A 17,267-nucleotide genomic window follows, 5' to 3' on the forward strand; every position below is an offset into this window, starting at 1 on the left:
TACAGCCTTTTCCTTATGAGTACATACTGTAGAGGGCTATTGGTTAGTGGTATTCTGTAAGTGTCAAGGACTGTACTTACTGTCCCACCCATGTGGGGAGGCAGGTATTCCACACTGACATACTCCTGGATTTCATTTTTACTTGTAAACTTCAACAAACTTACTGCTTCGGGGCCAAGCCAGCTTTTCACGATTTTGAAAGCAGCTGAGGAAAAAACAATCAAGTCACAGAAGTTTACCTGCTTCGTCAAGCACTTCATTCTATGTCCCAACCCACATCTCTTGGAACCAGTTTGAATGAGGAGCTGTTAAGGTGTTTCTTCTGAGGCAAGGACACGTACCATCATAATTCCAGGGGGAGGCTTTACGGTAGGCACAGCCCTCACAGGTTGCAAATGTCCCATGGAGATTCAGGAAGACTCAATTCCCCTGATGCTCACCGAACAGCTTTTCAGGGCTTTGACCTCTGACCACATCTATCAGTGTGGCCTCTCATCAGCTCTGACTCTGAGACAATGGACCAAACTGCTCGGTGGTTCAGGAAGGAATTGCATGATATCGTGAAGAACCTTTTACTTTGTGCTTCTTCTGATAAACCCTCAATTTGAAAACCCTCTTCAAAGGAAAAGGCAGAAACAGGAGGAAGAGGCCCTGCTCATTATGGGTGTGCGCCAGAACCAGCTTCCTTCCTGACTCAATACTCTGCATTTTTCCCAGGCCTCACCGTTTATATAACCACGAGCAAGACGCTGAGAATAAACTACACGCAGGCACAGCTCGGTGACAGTTCCACTTTTGTCCCGTGCCATGCCCTTTGTTTCATGCTCAGTTTTTAAAATATTTCTGTTGGGAGATTTAACCCATTTGGAAAAAGCTGAAAGCAGAATGCTACAGTACATGTGCAAATATGATAGTAGAAAAGGGGGGGAATAATAAAAACATTAAAGTGTGCTTTAGAAAATCATGGTTTTTGTTAATTCTGGTTCACTAGGATTTAAGCTTTTGTTCAACTACTATTTAAACTTTCCTTTTCAATTTAAAACAGTTTGTGACTTGTCAGGATTACAGTCATGCTATTGAAATTAAATGAAGTGTTAACTCTGTTTTTTTTTTATGCCAGCTTTATTGAAAGAATTCCCAAATGATTCTAGCCGTGGGTTATCATAAATGCCAAAGCCCTCTGTTCTGTGCAGTTAAAAATTACCCTTACCTAAAGAGAGGTCTGGCCCTTTGCTCCCAGCTTCTGGGAGGTAGCTTTCCTATCTGGTAGGATTGTCTTTTTTAAGTCTAGGGGCCTTAGAGAGAACAGCAGGATTTTGGATTTAGGTTGGGACTTGGAAAACCAACACGTGATTTAAGGTAGGGGCAGTGAGCCATGAAGTGACTAACAACAGGCAAACTCAATCATGCCCACATAATGGAGTTCTAAGACAATTTCTGAGCACCAAGGCACAAAGGCGTCAAAGAATTTCCTTGGTTGGCAATACTACACATGTGCTGCTCATTCTGAGGCTGACAGGGAGATCTGTTTCACATCTGGAACGTCTCTCTGAATCCGTTCCTTGCAAGAAATCACAAAAGTGAGCATCCTTGCTTTCAGTGAGTTATAGCAGTCATAGTGAATGATGGAACATGCGAGGCATTTGGGGAGCTTCTTGAGTTTGTGGAAGGTAGCCTTCTATGATCTGCTAGGATCCTTTTAAAATCGACTGTTTCAACAGCACTTTCTGGTCCTACTTTTTAAAGCGTTTTATGAAATGGTATAAGTTTTTTTTTCATTTTTCATTTTATTAATGTGGTGTATTACACTGATTTTTTCAGTTGGACCGACTTCGCATTCTTAAGACAACTCCTGTTTTGTCATGGTTTGTAATGCTTTTTGGTGTGTGTTTGTGTGTGTGTGTGTGTGTGTGTGTGTGTGTGTGTGTGTGTACAAGCATATGCATGAATCTGGGAGCCATAAGACAATTTTAGGGGTCATTCCTCAAGAGTTATCTACATTGTTTTTTTGAGACAGGATCTCCCCAGCCTGAGCTCATGAATTAGATCAGACTGGCTAGCCGTATAGCCCCAGAGTTCTGCCTGTTGGTACCCTCACCCCTCACTCCCAATGCTAAGGTTATAGGCACATGCTACTACTACTGACTGGCTTCTTTGCACAGGTTCTTGGGGGATTAAACTCGGTTCCCAAGCACTTTACCAACTGAGTGAGGCATCTCTGTAGCCTATAATTTTTTTTTATATTGCTTTGGCTACAGTTGGTTAGCTATGGCCTTCTGTAGCACTAGGGGTGGGGCTTCACACAGGCTAGTCCACACCCCTCGCCATAGTACCTTCAGAGGACTGGTGCATCTCTAGGTGCAAGGGGTTGCAGTTTGTAGTTTTCTTTTCACCTGATGTTAGTGTCAGGCCTGGACTTACTCATAAATGAGTTACAAGCAGTCTTTTGTGGACAATTTTTAGAACTGTTTACAAAGGATCAGGGTAAATTCTTTAGCCGTTTCATAGAATTTGCCAGAAAAGCCACCAGGGCCTGAATGTTTCTTTGTGGGATTTTTTTTTGGGGGGGGGGTGGTTGGCTACTTCTTCTGATTATTTTTGAGCCAGTTTGAGTAGTCTATGTCTTTCTAATAATTTATCAGTTTTCATCTAGTTTTCTAATTTCATCGCTAAAATTATTTTTGAATTCCATAAGCTCAGGAGTGACCTCTGGTTTTTGATTTCACATTTTACGAAGTTTTCTTTATTCTTTACCAGTATTAAAAGGTTTGCCAGTCAAAAAGTTTTCACAGACCCGAATTTCAGTTCGTAGCGTGACCCTCCTGTTTGCTGTGCATGCAATACCAATGAAAACAGAACGTGGAAGCAGCAGCAACTCCCTTTCAAATCGCTCAGAGGAAAATTATGACTGTCAAAAAGGGCTAAGTGACTACAGTGATTTAGAGTGACTCAGAGTCCTCCCACCTTGTTCCTCAACACTTGAAAGCCCCAGAGAAAAGCTAGCCAACGTATGTTTTATTAGATACCCTATGTGTGGGAAACAGAACAAGGCTTCTTGTCATTGTTTTGCCTAAATGGCACATTATCTTGAGGCTGGTTTTAGAGAAGACTAGTCGGAAAACTCTCAGTGTCTCAGAAGAGAATGTCAGCCCTGTTTGTTTAAAAGCAATCGTTCAGTACTCCAGCTGTAGCCTCTTAAGAGTACAGAAGTATAATACACATATTTTCCTAAACAGCTGTATAAACATGGCTGAACTGGCCAAGTAAGACAAAAGAAAACCGAGATGCTGTGGGAAAACACAAGTAATATACTCACCATTCATTATCCAAGGCATATCAAAGATCACAATTTTTGCTGAAAGACGGAAAAAAAATCACTCAGTTCAACTTAGTAAGTTTACATTACTCCAAGAGTTTGACCTTATCTAGAAAAAAACCCACGTGAGGGAAAATTGAGCTGATGGGCCAAGTTTTAATTCAAGGACATATGGGTGGTGCTGGGACTGACCAGCAGCTCACAATGGGGAGGGGTCCCAAGAATGCACTGTCATTGTCCTTTGGCAAACAAAGCATTCCTCTGTTCTTTTGCTGATGTTACTGCTTGAACAAAAGTACACAGAACAGTTAAGGGGACATGCGTGTGGCATGTCAGATCAGTGTTGAAAGCAACTGCACTTGAACAACAATATTTACATGCGTAATTTATGGCTTCCCTTATAATATCCTGGAGATTGCACCCTTAAACTGGTCACAGAGCTGCCCCTTTCTTCTGGTTCTAAGAAACAGAAACTATTTTTTCTTAAACGCTGTGAGCCCAGGAAGCCAACACTTCCGAAGTCCACAGAACTGTTATTTTACATACGGAACTGAGGCTCTTAAGTAGCACCATCAACACCTCTGAGGGGAAAAAAAAATCCGTAACCACAAGGGAGATTTGTGATAGCTACTTTGTTCTTCTATTCCAGATGAACCAAATATGTAATTTCCCTCTACTCTGAGCAGAGACTCCCAGAGAAGGCGACACGAAAGTAGCATGAAGTAAAGTGCACAGAAAGAACATGGCATCAGCGAGAGGTAGCCTGGCGCTCAGTGGTTCTCTTACTCAGCGGGGTTATAATTAAGGTTCATGGCAGGTTTTGAAGAACTATAGGTTTAAGAGCCCATAAAACCAAATGTCTGCAAAACCACATTATTTTGGTAGAACACAGACACAATCTATAGTTAACTGAAATGAACAATAAATATTCCCGTTCACTTTTATATGAACCCATGAACAGCCCTTTCAAAATACTCCTGGACATATTTGATAAATAACTACAGTTATATTTTTTTTCTCAGTGTCTCATCACAAATGCTTTTATTTATTTCAGTCAACAGGTATTTTAGAAGGTGGAGTATATTTTATAATGTAATACTTATATTAGTATTATTTCTGCGTGGCTCACCACATCCTTTAGATACCCAAATAAACAAACATTTCAGTTTTGTTTTGTCCATAAAAGAAGCAAGTTAATATCATGAAGTAGTAATTCTAGAGTACCCACTGGTACTCTCACTGCTCAGCAAAACTTACTGAGTCAGGATACGTGGCAGATACACAAGGAGTAATAGATCGTTCAAGTTTCCCAACCTGGGCACAGTCATTTTCTTGATAAACATTCTCTAAAGAGAATGCAGTATAGAGTTGTAGGTGGTGCTGATTCTAGACATCCATTATGGATTGGGTTACCCAAGAGACCCAAATTGTGGTATCTCTCAGGAATATGTGCAGGCAGTTTTGTAAATTGCCATTTTGATATCCTTTTTGCCTCTCCTGCCCTTTCAATTTTACTGAACTGGAGTTGAATATATTTGACTGTTTATGTTGGTTGGCCACTTATTTTCCCCATGGCAAAGCCATTACATAAATCCAACAGATGAAAAATGTGCACATAAGACTTATGAGTCCATCGTTTGTATCATTAATGGGAGAATTACCACTAAAAACAAACTAAACAAGGCGGAGGATGTTAGTTCAGTGGTAAAACACTGCCTGGCACGTACAAAGCCCTGGCTCCAATCTCTAGCACCAGAAGGAAACAAAAGACTATGAAGCTCTAAATACCAGAGTCAAATGTAGTGCATTCTTATTCAGTATTTTCCTAGTGCCAATTTGAAAACAGCAAGTAGTAACATCCTACATTTATTTAATGTAAAATGTACCTTACCAGTACTCCTAACCTGCTTTTGCAAGCAGCAAGTGCCATATAATAAATATAATTTTAGACAAAGATCAAGAAAAACGGGCTCATGTTGCAAATAAATATACAACTGCACACAGCTGTGTGTTAGAAGCTATGGAATATTTTGGTGTTTAGAATGTCACTTGTACAAGTAACTGTGAAGGAAAACGACTTCAAAAAATTGTCTACCATGATAAGGATTTACAGGTCTACCTAGGAATACATTTAAAGTGCTTCATCAGCAAACAATGTTCGAGGTAGGAAACTCTACAATAGAAAGCTTCATAATTTTTGGACATCATCTATAATTTCAACATGATATATTTTTATAAAGGAGTAAGTTACTTACAGAGGTATTTGGGGTAATATACCTTAAAGCAGTTGATGATAAAGCGTACAAAGTCCATGTCCTAAAATAAAGATTAAAGATTTGAGACTTTAGAACTTCAAATTACACATTTCTAAAGGTGACAAATTATTCAATACAAATGAGATAACTATTATTCTTAAAAGATAAGCCATTATAAATATCTATAGACCCAAGGGTTAAGGTTTTATATCATTAAGCTAAGGATTGGCTCTGAAACTGAGTTGAAGAAGCTAGACACTTACTGGTATTTTAAAAATTATTTGTATTACTTCACACTAGTTTTATGCTTCAGGCTACAAGAGCTATAGGGTATGTAAAAGTTATCTGAACAGAGACTCTAAAATTCTAGTTAACAACTAAAGAATTATTAAAAAGGGTAGAGTTTATAACCTGATTAACTGGAAAAATATATATGCATTAATTTGTAGCTATACATATATACGTTATGGTTAAGTATTTACTTTCTAAATCTAATTTTTACCTTAGAAGAGTTTCAACAAGAATACGGTATTAATATTTTACCCAAGATCCCACTGATCAGACCTGCCTGTTCACTTTTAAGAGGAGTCAGATTACTTTTGTTTTTGTTGTTTTTTTTCTTAAGTTTATAATCAAGTGCTGTTCATTCATTCCAATTGTTAGGAGACTGTATTAGGCAGCTGTCTGGTTAGTTCTCCTGCTTCATATGCACCAACAGGAAATTAGGTCATTAGGGATATTTTTCATGTTTCATTTCCCCCATGCTAGCAGGCTGTTTCATTAATCCTGCTCGGCCACCTTATAAACACTGCTAATTTGAAGAGTTAAGCAGACAAGCTGAAATCCAGGACAGCTACTAAAGAGCTGGTTATTCTGGATGGGACAAGCTACAAAGTCATTCCTAGCATCTGAGTTGCAGCACCTTTAATTACAGTAAACTGAAAGTAGGCATCCTCAGCCATAACTATTTAATATGGGAAAAGCCCTAGTATATAATAAATACCTTTCAAAATAATCATGATATCCACTGGACATAGTTTCAAAAATCTATATAAAGACTCAGAGAAAGGGCTTAAAAAACTAGCTGAACAAAATTTTGGTTACCTATTTTAAAAGCAAGCATGACCACTCTCAGATACTCTTACTAGTTAGTCTTCATTTAGTAGTCATTGCTATCATTTATTCAGTTGAATGTCCTTGTTCATAAAAGCTTGAGTTACTGCTAATCTTAGGAGACTTGATGTCAGCGGTGTGTGTCTACACTGGGCACCACATAACACAGCTCCATGAAACAGCCTGTTTTATAATCTCTCAGGGTGCTTTTCAGAATGGTGCCCTTATGTGAAGTGTTCATCCTCTGATGATGCATGCAAGATTTTTCTTTCTAGTTCAACTGCTGAGAATGGCTATATTTCTCCTACAATGCTGATTATTTAAAGTCTAGCTATTTGTATGATTTTAAGTGATTTCATTCTTTTAGCAAGGAAGGTCAAAGGCTATTGTCAACACGGCAGTCCAACTTTTACTAACACATTTTTATGCATCTTTCTCAGCTGACTTTGTGAATCATAAAAGTGATATATATATATATATATAAAAGAAATTATCCAATAAAGATTCAGGTGCTATATAACACTAATAATGACTGAAATATGCAATAGTACCAATAGTCTTTCTTTACAAATTAGAAATGACACTATGCAAGGTTTAAGAAACCATCAGATAGCTCTTGTCAATTCACTATATTGGGTAACATAAAACATTACCATACATTGTTCATGGTTATGAGGTAATAAATAGGCGACTTTGGTACCTAAAGAACAATAAAATCATAATCTATCCTTATTGAATGTTATCTTATCTAAGTAATTTTAGTTTCATTTAGAACATAAAACGTTTTACTTTATAACTTATAATCCACTCAATGGAAATTACATTTTTTAAAACTGCAGGGAATTGCATTGTTAATGTGAGAAAACATTCTGCCACTTCCCTCTCCAAAAGCTCTTTTGATTTGTTCTCTCTACTCTGGTTCTGTTCTTGTTTAAATCTAAGACATCACTATTTTGGGCTACACACCAACACACATACTGAAATAAAATAAAATAGTTCTTTTGATCTTAAACAAGTATTCACCAATATTATTAAAGTTCTCCACAAATACCAACATATATAGTTACGTATACCTTATCAATTAGGTATAACATAATTTACCATTTTGTCATGTTGGCCATCTAGACTTTTTCCTACTCATTATTTTTTGAGACAGTCTCACCGTGCTGTCCAAGCTATCCTTGAATTCCTAGGTTTAAATGATCTTTATACCTCAGCTTCACAAGTAGCTATAGCCATTGGTATACATAGGATAATGTATTCTTATTGTAACTAGTGATTTAACTAAGTTTTAAGGCTGGTAAAATCCCCAAGATTACTAAATAAAATGAACAAATAAAAACATTCAAGAAGTATACACAAGTGCCCGACAAAAGCACAGTGTGTTACATGAGGGACACCCACATGAACATCTTGTACCTTTAAGACAAGGCAGAAATATAAGAAATATAAGATCACAGTGCTCATGCACGTATTCAGTACTTAGTGGCTATGTTATTCTGTGCCAGGCATGGTGGTTGGTGCTGGGGCATATTAGCATGGTCACAAAGTTCAGTGTTCATCACGATGACCCATGTCCTACTGGCCTCCATGTCTTACCTCTTCGCCTTTCACAACAGACATGGACCATTGTTAGGAAACACAGTACCCATACCAAATACTGAAGCAAATTGAATTCTCAGCAAACCCTATTCCACATTTGGTTTCACATAGAATGCAAGGGGGAAAATAATCCTTTTGGATTCTGCTAGCTTTATTACAACATTATTTGGATGGCAAGAATACAGGGAAAACAGAGGAAACCAGAACAAGGCACGATTTAGGATTAATGAAGAATGCTTACTATGCTATTGAGTCCAGTTTCTGACATGTCAAACATCACCGTGATAGGCTTCCCATTTTCTCTCTTGGCATATCGTTCCAACCAGAACGCTATGAGCTTCTTTTTGTCCATTATGGTTTTCTGGTCTTTTATATGATATTTCACTCTGATCCAGACTTCAAGCAAAACAGCAGATAAAAAAAAATAAGCATATTATCTGTAGCATTTTATTGGATATATATCCTTCCCATGGCATGTTCCTCCATTTAAAATTCATCTTGTTTTGAATAAAATACATCTCTTGCCTCCTTACAAGGAAAATAGTTACACTTGGGACCTTTAAATTACAGAGTAGCAGAGAGGCTATTTTACGAGATAAACAGACGTCACTTTTAAGTGAGGTGAAGAGAAAATGCAGGTGACCAAACACCACTTTATAATAACCCAGAAGTGCTCTCCTCTACGCTTACTAAAGAGGAAAGCCACTGGTCTGATCAAATGCTAGAAAACATGTTCCACCCAGAACAGACACACAGGCAGGAGGGAGGCCTGGGGAGTGCCATGCAGGGGAGTGGACACACAGACAGGCAGGAGGGAGGACGGGGGAGTGCCGTGCAGGGGAGTGGAACATGCAAAAGCTTCAGGTGAAATGGGACGGGGAGAAGAGAAGCAGAACAGAAGCAGGGGACGGCTAGATGACTCTGAAGTTTTAGCTCCATTTTGGTTTTCCTATTTCAAAACCTAGCTTGGCAGTGCGATAGAGGTTGGAGTGGAAAAGAGGCCAGGGAGGTAATCTATCTCGTCGTAACCTGGGAAGGAACTGACAATAACGGAACAGGCTAGGCAGGACTAAACTGAGGAAGTGGCTGGTGAAGATAAAACAGAAACCAAAATGAAGCTAAATTACAGGGAGAGCCAAGAAATGGGCCAGAGCTGGCAATCCAGAAGGAACATGAGTGGCAGGACATGAGGGTGAGTTGTTGGCCATGGTGAAGGTGGCTCACAGTCAAGGGACAGCAGGTGGCAGGCAGCTGGGTATGTGCAAGTAGCTTGGGAGTTGCACGGGACCTGCACTGTGAATTGGGAGGCTGCTAAAAAGCTGATGTATCTGAGATGACCCCATGGGACAGTATCAGCTGCAAAGCATAAGAAACCATGAACAAAACAGGCTCTGCGAAACACGTTTCAGGAGCAAACCACGAAAGAGCTCTAAGAAAAGAAAATGGCAAAAGAAGACGCAGGGATACGAGGAAAGTGCACTGTACTGTCAAAATATAGTGCAACTCACAGCTGAAGAAAAGGCAAGCAAGATGCACATGCAGGCTCTCCCAGCCTTAGTACCACGTCGGGCTCGGCTGGGGTGAGTGGAAGAAAGAAGAAGAAAGTCATGTGGACAGCAGATGACTGCTGTTCTTCCCATTGCCACACAGATTTCAGAAAAAGCTAAGAGGAGACCAGGAGAGACTTAAAGGCCATTTTGCATATTTAGAAACTATCAAAAGATTCTCCATAAAAATACATACTAGGTGAAGTGCTACCAACGAGGAGGAAGAAGACAATGACTAACTGGTATGATGCTGGCTATGTCACCACTGCTCGAGTGCCTGCCTGCCTGCCTGCCTGCCTGCTACCACCCTCCCCGTCATGATGGTCATGGTGGACTCTAACCCTCTGAAACCATAAGCCTTAAATAAACACTTTGATTAAGTTGCCTTGGTCATGAGGTCTTCTCAGTGCTATCACAGAACTAGATAAGTAACTAAGAAACAGCACTTGTGTGTAGGCCTAGTTTATGATAATGCAAACTATGCCTTGATATTATTTGACAGGGGTAAAGAAGGCCACACACCTCTAGTTGCAGGAAATTTGTTGCATAGATATATAGAAAAGTTCTGTGATTATTAATTGAGACACAGACACACATTTCAAAATCTTAAAACACTAGGGTATGAACTGAATATACTTACGTAATTTGTTTCCTTCTTTGTCATAACCATGGAGATAAATACCACCAAGTTCTAATAACCACCTTGGAATAGAGGATTCGCTAAGATCTGGAAAGTGGTAAACTCTGATCAGTAACAGTAACCTATGTACCTAAAAGAAAACTCACACTGTCAAGGGAACGGTACACAGTAGTTCTACGATCACTCAAACTTGAACAAGACACAACTTACTTAAATCTTGACTAAAACACAACTTATTCAAAAATTAGAAAGAGTGGCTGGTAACACAAAAGCTATTTCCTGCTGAGAAAAACTGACACAAGATTTATAGATGCTGGAAAAAAAAAAAACAGGAAAAAACTCTTATTTTGATGGGTATCTGCAGATTCTGGTCAGCTATCAAGCCATGATTTGACTTATCAACACATGTTAACACTATGAGACCATTTGATTTAACACCGGGGGTGGGGTGGGTCTGAGTGTAATCCAGTGGTAGGAGGGTACTTGCTTAGCACACACAAGGTCATAGATTCCATTCCTAGGTTCCTCCTAAACAAATAAAAAATACATTAGTAATATTGTACTAATAATATTCACATGACCTTGGAATTTGAAGGGGACAAATATCACTATTTAGTCTAGCAAGATGCGACTTTTCTCTGTGTTTTCTCTCTTCCTCTCTAGCCCCCTCCAGGCACTAATGTGGGTTGGGTTCCTCTACCACTGTCACCTTAAGTTCACGAGAGAGTCTCTCACTGAATTTAGAGCTTGATGAACCAATGTGGTTATATTATACTAGCTGGCCAGCAAAGCCCCCTGGAATACTGGCTTTGCCCCACCCTCCATGCCCAGCACTCCAATTACACATGCATCTTGCCATGCCTAGCTTTTGAAGGGAGTGCTAGGGATCTCAACCTAGCCATGCTTGTACAACAGGTAACTTACCTACAGTGCTATCTGCCCACCCCCAAGATGGTGTTTTTCTACAAAGTTTTATATACATACAGTGAACTCTAATGTTCTAGAGCAGGTGGGAAATAATTCAAGAAAAAAACCTAAACTTCTTTAGCAGGAAAAACAAACAACAGACCTAACTAGTGTCTAAGGGAGGCTGAGGACGAAGGTGACAAGGCAGCGCACGGATGATCGTTTCCGTCGCCAGCACTTCCCAGAGAACTTTCCAAGTTTCTCTCTCATTCCCTCTGCCTAGTTTATATCTTTGCTCTATGTCACCAGGAACTAGCAACCTGTGCAAGAATATATGCACTGTTGCATTTAGTATGACATTCTCAATGAGCTAAAAAGATTTAGAAATTGCAGCTATGTGCTCCATTTTTGACAAATACACGTTTTTTTTTGTTTAAACTTACTAGAGTGTTTACATTTCCCACCATTTTACTTCTATTTTCAGTATGCCCTTTCTTGTGGACTCTAATCTAAAGAATGGAGGAGGGAATTAGCTCTAGATCTGTTGACTACTTTGCATTAAGTCTTTAGACTCAGTCACTCCAGAGCCACAGTCATCTAGGACAGGTAATGCTGTACAAGTAGCTGAAATGGCCAATTATGTCTACTTATTCTTGCTAACGTCTTAGAGGGAGACAATAGGTAAGCATTCTGGCAGCATTCTTCCCACATCTGCAAACGACTGTAAAATTCCCTCTAAGATTTCGAACACACACTTTGATGACAGATTTCGACTTAGTGCAAGAGTTTAGAGAAGTCTGCCACAGGGAACCCTTGGGGATAAGCTTGCTTTTCTGGGCTCCCCAGTAGGTTACACAACATTCACAAGCATGAGCAACAACTGAGAAAGCAAAACAGGACAGCAATATCTTCTTATTTCTCCATTGTTTAATGGAATCGAACCAAACACAAATTAGGCAACCATGCTTTTCGTGACAATGCGTGACTTGATAACTGTGATCTGATTTTCTTATGAATGATTTTCCTTCTAAGATTTTGTCACACACTGTCCGTTTGAAAGTACGATTAGGCCCCTAAGGGTAATATTCTAGTGTTTATAATGATAGCTAGGGATGTGTGAAAATACAGACAAGTGTCTAACAGTAACATTTGCATAGATGGTGTAACCCTGTCAAGGTGAAGTCCAACAGCTTACCATTGACAGAAAATTCTTTCCTCCACTGGAAACTCTCATCAAGCATCTTCAGGGTTTCATCCACAACATTGTGTCTCCAAAACAAGTAACTTTCAACCCAGTTATCATCTTGCTGAAGCCTTTCAACATCACGCACATCATATTTTTCTGACTTTTCTAAGGAAAAAACAATAGCGAACATCTATATCAGATTGATTCTGCTGTGAGAAATAACAAAAATAATGGCAAAGAGAAGAAGGATCTGGAAGACAAAGGCATACTTCTCCAAGACACACACACACACACACACACACACACACACACACAGGGATGTTTTTCAGGTAAAAATGCAAGCTAAGGAATTGACTAGATGTCTAAGTGAGAGCAGAATAAAGTTATCCAAAGTCTGTAGATTTGAGAAGATGTCTACCTATGCTGTCCAAGATGTCTTTGAATTCTTGGAGCTCAAGTGATCCTCTTGCCCCAGTCTTAGTAGCTAGAATTATAGCTGTGTACTTCTGCACATGGCACAGAACACAGTTTTGTTTAAAAAAAAAAAAACAAGCAGAAAACTGTCCATTATCTAAAGTGTACTAGCTAATACTTCGTTCCTGTGACAAAATCAAAGGAAAGAAAGAAAGAGTTTTTTGTGGATTATAAGGTGATCTCTAATTTGCAGTCGTTCTTCCTCAGTTTCCCAAGTACTGGGGTTACATGGGTGCACCGCGGAGAGCAGCTAAGGAAGCACTGATTTTCGCTTGCAGCTTCAGGGGTTTAAAGCTATGCCAACTGTCTCTGTTATTCTTCGGCCTGTGATGAGGCAGTATGTCATGGCAGAAATGTACTAGGGAACAAAACTGCTCATATCATGGCAGCCAGGAAGCAGAGAGACAGCCAGCAAGGGACCAAGGAATAGATATACTGTTCAAATGCACATTCCCCCAGTGACAAACTTCTTCCAGCAAGGCCCCTATTAGACCACTCAGCTACAAACTCATCAGTGGATTTGTCCACTGATGAGGTCAGTCAGTACCCTCATGACCCAGTCATTTCTCATCTGCTGCCAGCTGGGGACCAAGGCCTTCAACACACTGTAAAACTGTAAGACAATTCTGAAGCCATTTCTGACAATTCTGAATCCTCTCAGCCTCTGTGCCATAGTGCTTCCCCTCCTCCCCTGGGAACCAAGGACCTAACAGCTACACTCGCACGTACTCAGTTCCTGAACAATTACCCATATACGTATGTTTTGATTCAGTTCCCTGGGAAACAGGGTCAAAATGACCTCTTACCTCATCTGATCTGGCAACAGCTCTCCAGTCAATTATTGGTAATAGCCATTTCAAATAAGCCAATCAGAATAGTCAAAGAACAACCCCTGTTGCTTCTGTGGCCCCTTTAAAAGTAGACTATACCCGCTATTCGAGGTCCCTCGGCTTCCCGAATGCTAAGGGACCCTGTCATGACAGAATTAACAAAATCCTCATGCTTTTGCATCAGCTATGGTATATGAGGTGGTCTCTGGGGGTGACTCCTCCTCGGTGTTTGGACACTAGAGTCCAACAACACAAGCTATTTTTCAGGAAATATTTTACATCGAAACCATAACATACAGCATCACCATCTTTTCAGACTCTGAGGCCAACATCTCCAATAATTTAGTAGAGTGATTAGATTTAATTATAATTGTGCATTTTCATACACATGCCATGCTCCCCACTACCTTCTCTACCAGATCAGCCTGCTTGTAGTGCTATCTACAAGTTTATCATGAGGGAATTCTTCAAATTTGCACATCCAAATTTGACCATTTGGGAGCAGCCTTTTCAGATACTTCCTCTTCTCACAAATATTTCCTGTGACCAAAAGTCATTCTTGGGTGAGCTGCAGCAACAGGTCTTCATTTAAGCTTTTCCTAAGGCATTCATTCGTATTTCTCTTGAATCAGAGACCACTGGTGCGCACACCACCTCTCCCAAGTAAATAGTAAAGTCCCAGTCTTTCTGCCTTGAGAATTCCCCAGCTGGCACACGCCTTTAATCCCAGGGAGGCAAAGGCAGGTGGATCTCCTTGAGTTCAAGGCCAGCCTAGTTCACAGAGCTAGTTCCAGCTAGGGCTATTCCTCAGAGAAACACGGCCTCAAAAAACAAACAAACAAAACGAATTCTCCCAAGCAGATGACACATTTTTTGACAGACTCTAGTCTGTCTTTATTTTTACTTCTTCAACCATCCATTCCCTCTTAAATGCTAAAGCAAAGAGATCTGGAAAATTCCCTGGTTTCTGTATCTCCTTTTCTTTCACAAGTATTTAGTTGCTAGGTTGTACACCGCCTACCTCCTCTCCACTCGTACAGCCTTTAGTTCAGGGCCTTGAGATAACAGATGGAAGGGCAGGAAAGGGTACAGTGCATTAAGACAATTAACCTCTTTGAGTCTCCACTTTCTCATCTTCAAACTGTTTTAGACACTCAGAGGCCTGCATGAGGGTCAGATGAGAAAGAATGGATGAAAGTGTGTGAAAATGTAAAACACTACACAGTATGAGACCATAAATCGCACATTTGTGGAAAGTCGTCTGGGGTGAAGATTTTAATGCATGGGCTCGATTTTTCTAATCTAGAAAATAAGTGGTTCCCCACTACGTAAACTTTAGGAAACAGTCTTAGCTCTGTAATTTGAAGACTCCTTAGCATCGCAAGCACATTTTCCTTGAACAGTAAATGACATTTGAGAGCATAAGGCGGCTTTAAAAGAGTTAACACAGCCTCTGTCTCATTAAGGAGGGCTCACTGTTTCGCCATTGTACCAGTAGGATATTTTCCTTAATATTACAGCTGCCTTCATTCACTTGAAGGAAAATGTCTGCCACACAGTCCAAGTTAGCATAGGCACAGTTTCCTTTGCAGCTCGTCTTCCAGATAAAAATGGTGCTCAGTGACAAGGGGACTAAGTAAGCTCCCAAGTCAAACACACTTACCATGGAGAAATGTTCTATGGGCACACCCCCATCTTCTCACACAAGGCATTAAAAGCACGTGTCTTCAAAGATCAAGGTTTAATAAAATTAGCGGTATCATTAGAGATCTTCTAAAATAAATCCGACTATTCTCTCTCCTTTCATGAACATCATAAGCACTACGATGACTACTTTCCTTGGCTCCAGTCACAGAGTCAGCCGTTTTCCCTGGTATTGCTTTGTATAATCAGTACAAATGGAAAAAGCAAAATTATATCTTAGGACTGTGATTAAAAACCGTTTGACCTCAGAAGCTCTGGAAAAGTCTTAGGCACCCACTAGGGTCCCAGACTATACTGAAAAGGACTTTGGTAGAAAAGTATTCCCAAGTGGCATAAACAGAGAAACGTTATCGCTAACGTTATTACTCTTGGTAGCGCTGCCATCAAGACGCTGGCCACTACCGGCAATGTAAAGCCCTCTTCCTTTGCTAGGGTTCATAGATACCAATCTCTGCAGGCAGAAGTTCCAGGTAACGTGCTTAGTAACAGGAATGTATTTACACAGGAAATGCTGCTGCTGCTGTCTTAACCTTAACCCTGGACAAGCAGACATGAAATCAGATAAGGGGGAAAAAATGAGAAGAGACAGCTGGAGAGGGGAAGAGGCAAAGGTTAGCAGAGGGAGGCAGGAGAAGAGTAGAAGCAGGGATACAGAACAAAAGGAAATAGGGAAAGGGCCAAGGGAGGCAGGCGGGAGAGAGTAGAAGACAGCAAGAGAGAAGAGGGACATAAAGGCAGACAGAAGGAAGAGAATGGGAACAGGGAAGGAAGTGACCAGTCAGCATTCTATGACTTTGGATCACACAGTTGAGGGACATGACTAACTATACTTAGTACACTAAAATCCACAGTTTTCTTTTAAACTTCATTATATCATTCATCAATTTCTTTCTATTATCTACAGCGTGCACGTGTGGTGGTCAGAGGACAACTTTCTGGAGGGAGCCAGTTCTCCCCTACCGTATGTGTTCTAGGAATTGAACTCAGTCAGAGTTGGTGGTCTGCACCTTTAGCCACTGAGCCATTTTAAGGAGCCCTCAAATCTCTTGTTTTCATACACAGGCTGTAGATTCCTCCACGTATCTTTAGGTCGGATGAAAGTCTGGACAGGGGTTTGGGAGAGAAGTACAAACTATAGATGTGTTGAGAATGGAAGTCATTGGGAAACAAAACAACAATAATATCAACAAAACCCAGTTGGCCACATCTACTCGGAATCTCTCCATATCTGTCAAGCTAGCTGGAAGACTGAGTGAAAGGCGATCTATAACAGAACAAGTCTCACGTTGCAGAGTGCATCAGAACCACTCAGGGCTGGCAACACAGGTTCCGTACCTAGATCGTGAATTTTGGAGGCGATCCAAGCATCAGAAAGCTGGCATAGGCCCATATCTAGTGAACCTCTGGTCGACTGCAAGGCTTGGCAATTCCCACCACCCTACCCTATGTAGGGTTAGATGGTAAATATCTTAAACCTTAGGGACACAGATATCCTGTTGCCGATTCCTTGTATGTGTATTTGAAAGTCCTTTAAAATATAAACTGAACCAAGTAATCCTCAGGTGAGGGCTGTACAGAAACAGGCCTTGGATGATCTCTAGTCAGTTGCAGGGAAGGTGGAACATTCTACTACTTCAGCTGCTTTCCTTCCAGAGCACCAAGGTCTAAATTTTCACCAGTCACCAGCTAACTAT

General features: G+C 40.3%; 1 protein-coding gene across 2 annotated transcripts in view; it reads right to left on the minus strand.

Annotated features, from left to right (window-relative positions):
- The window catches only part of Mospd2 (motile sperm domain containing 2), a 40,922-nt gene that overhangs the window by 14,907 nt on the left and 8,748 nt on the right, over window positions 1–17,267 (minus strand). For both annotated transcript variants that reach the window (XM_050160627.1, XM_050160626.1), the window contains exons 3-8: window positions 12,575–12,730; window positions 10,474–10,560; window positions 8,528–8,682; window positions 5,572–5,632; window positions 3,317–3,355; window positions 81–205 (exon numbers count right to left, since the gene is read on the minus strand). In XM_050160627.1, coding sequence (XP_050016584.1) covers window positions 81–205; window positions 3,317–3,355; window positions 5,572–5,632; window positions 8,528–8,682; window positions 10,474–10,560; window positions 12,575–12,730 — 623 coding nt within the window. The remainder of the gene's footprint in view (window positions 1–80; window positions 206–3,316; window positions 3,356–5,571; window positions 5,633–8,527; window positions 8,683–10,473; window positions 10,561–12,574; window positions 12,731–17,267) is intronic.

Source organism: Alexandromys fortis, unplaced genomic scaffold, assembly GCF_014885135.2.
Source record: "Alexandromys fortis isolate MF-2015 unplaced genomic scaffold, M_Fortis_MF-2015_v1.1 scaffold_120, whole genome shotgun sequence".
Classification (NCBI taxonomy): domain Eukaryota; kingdom Metazoa; phylum Chordata; class Mammalia; order Rodentia; family Cricetidae; genus Alexandromys; species Alexandromys fortis.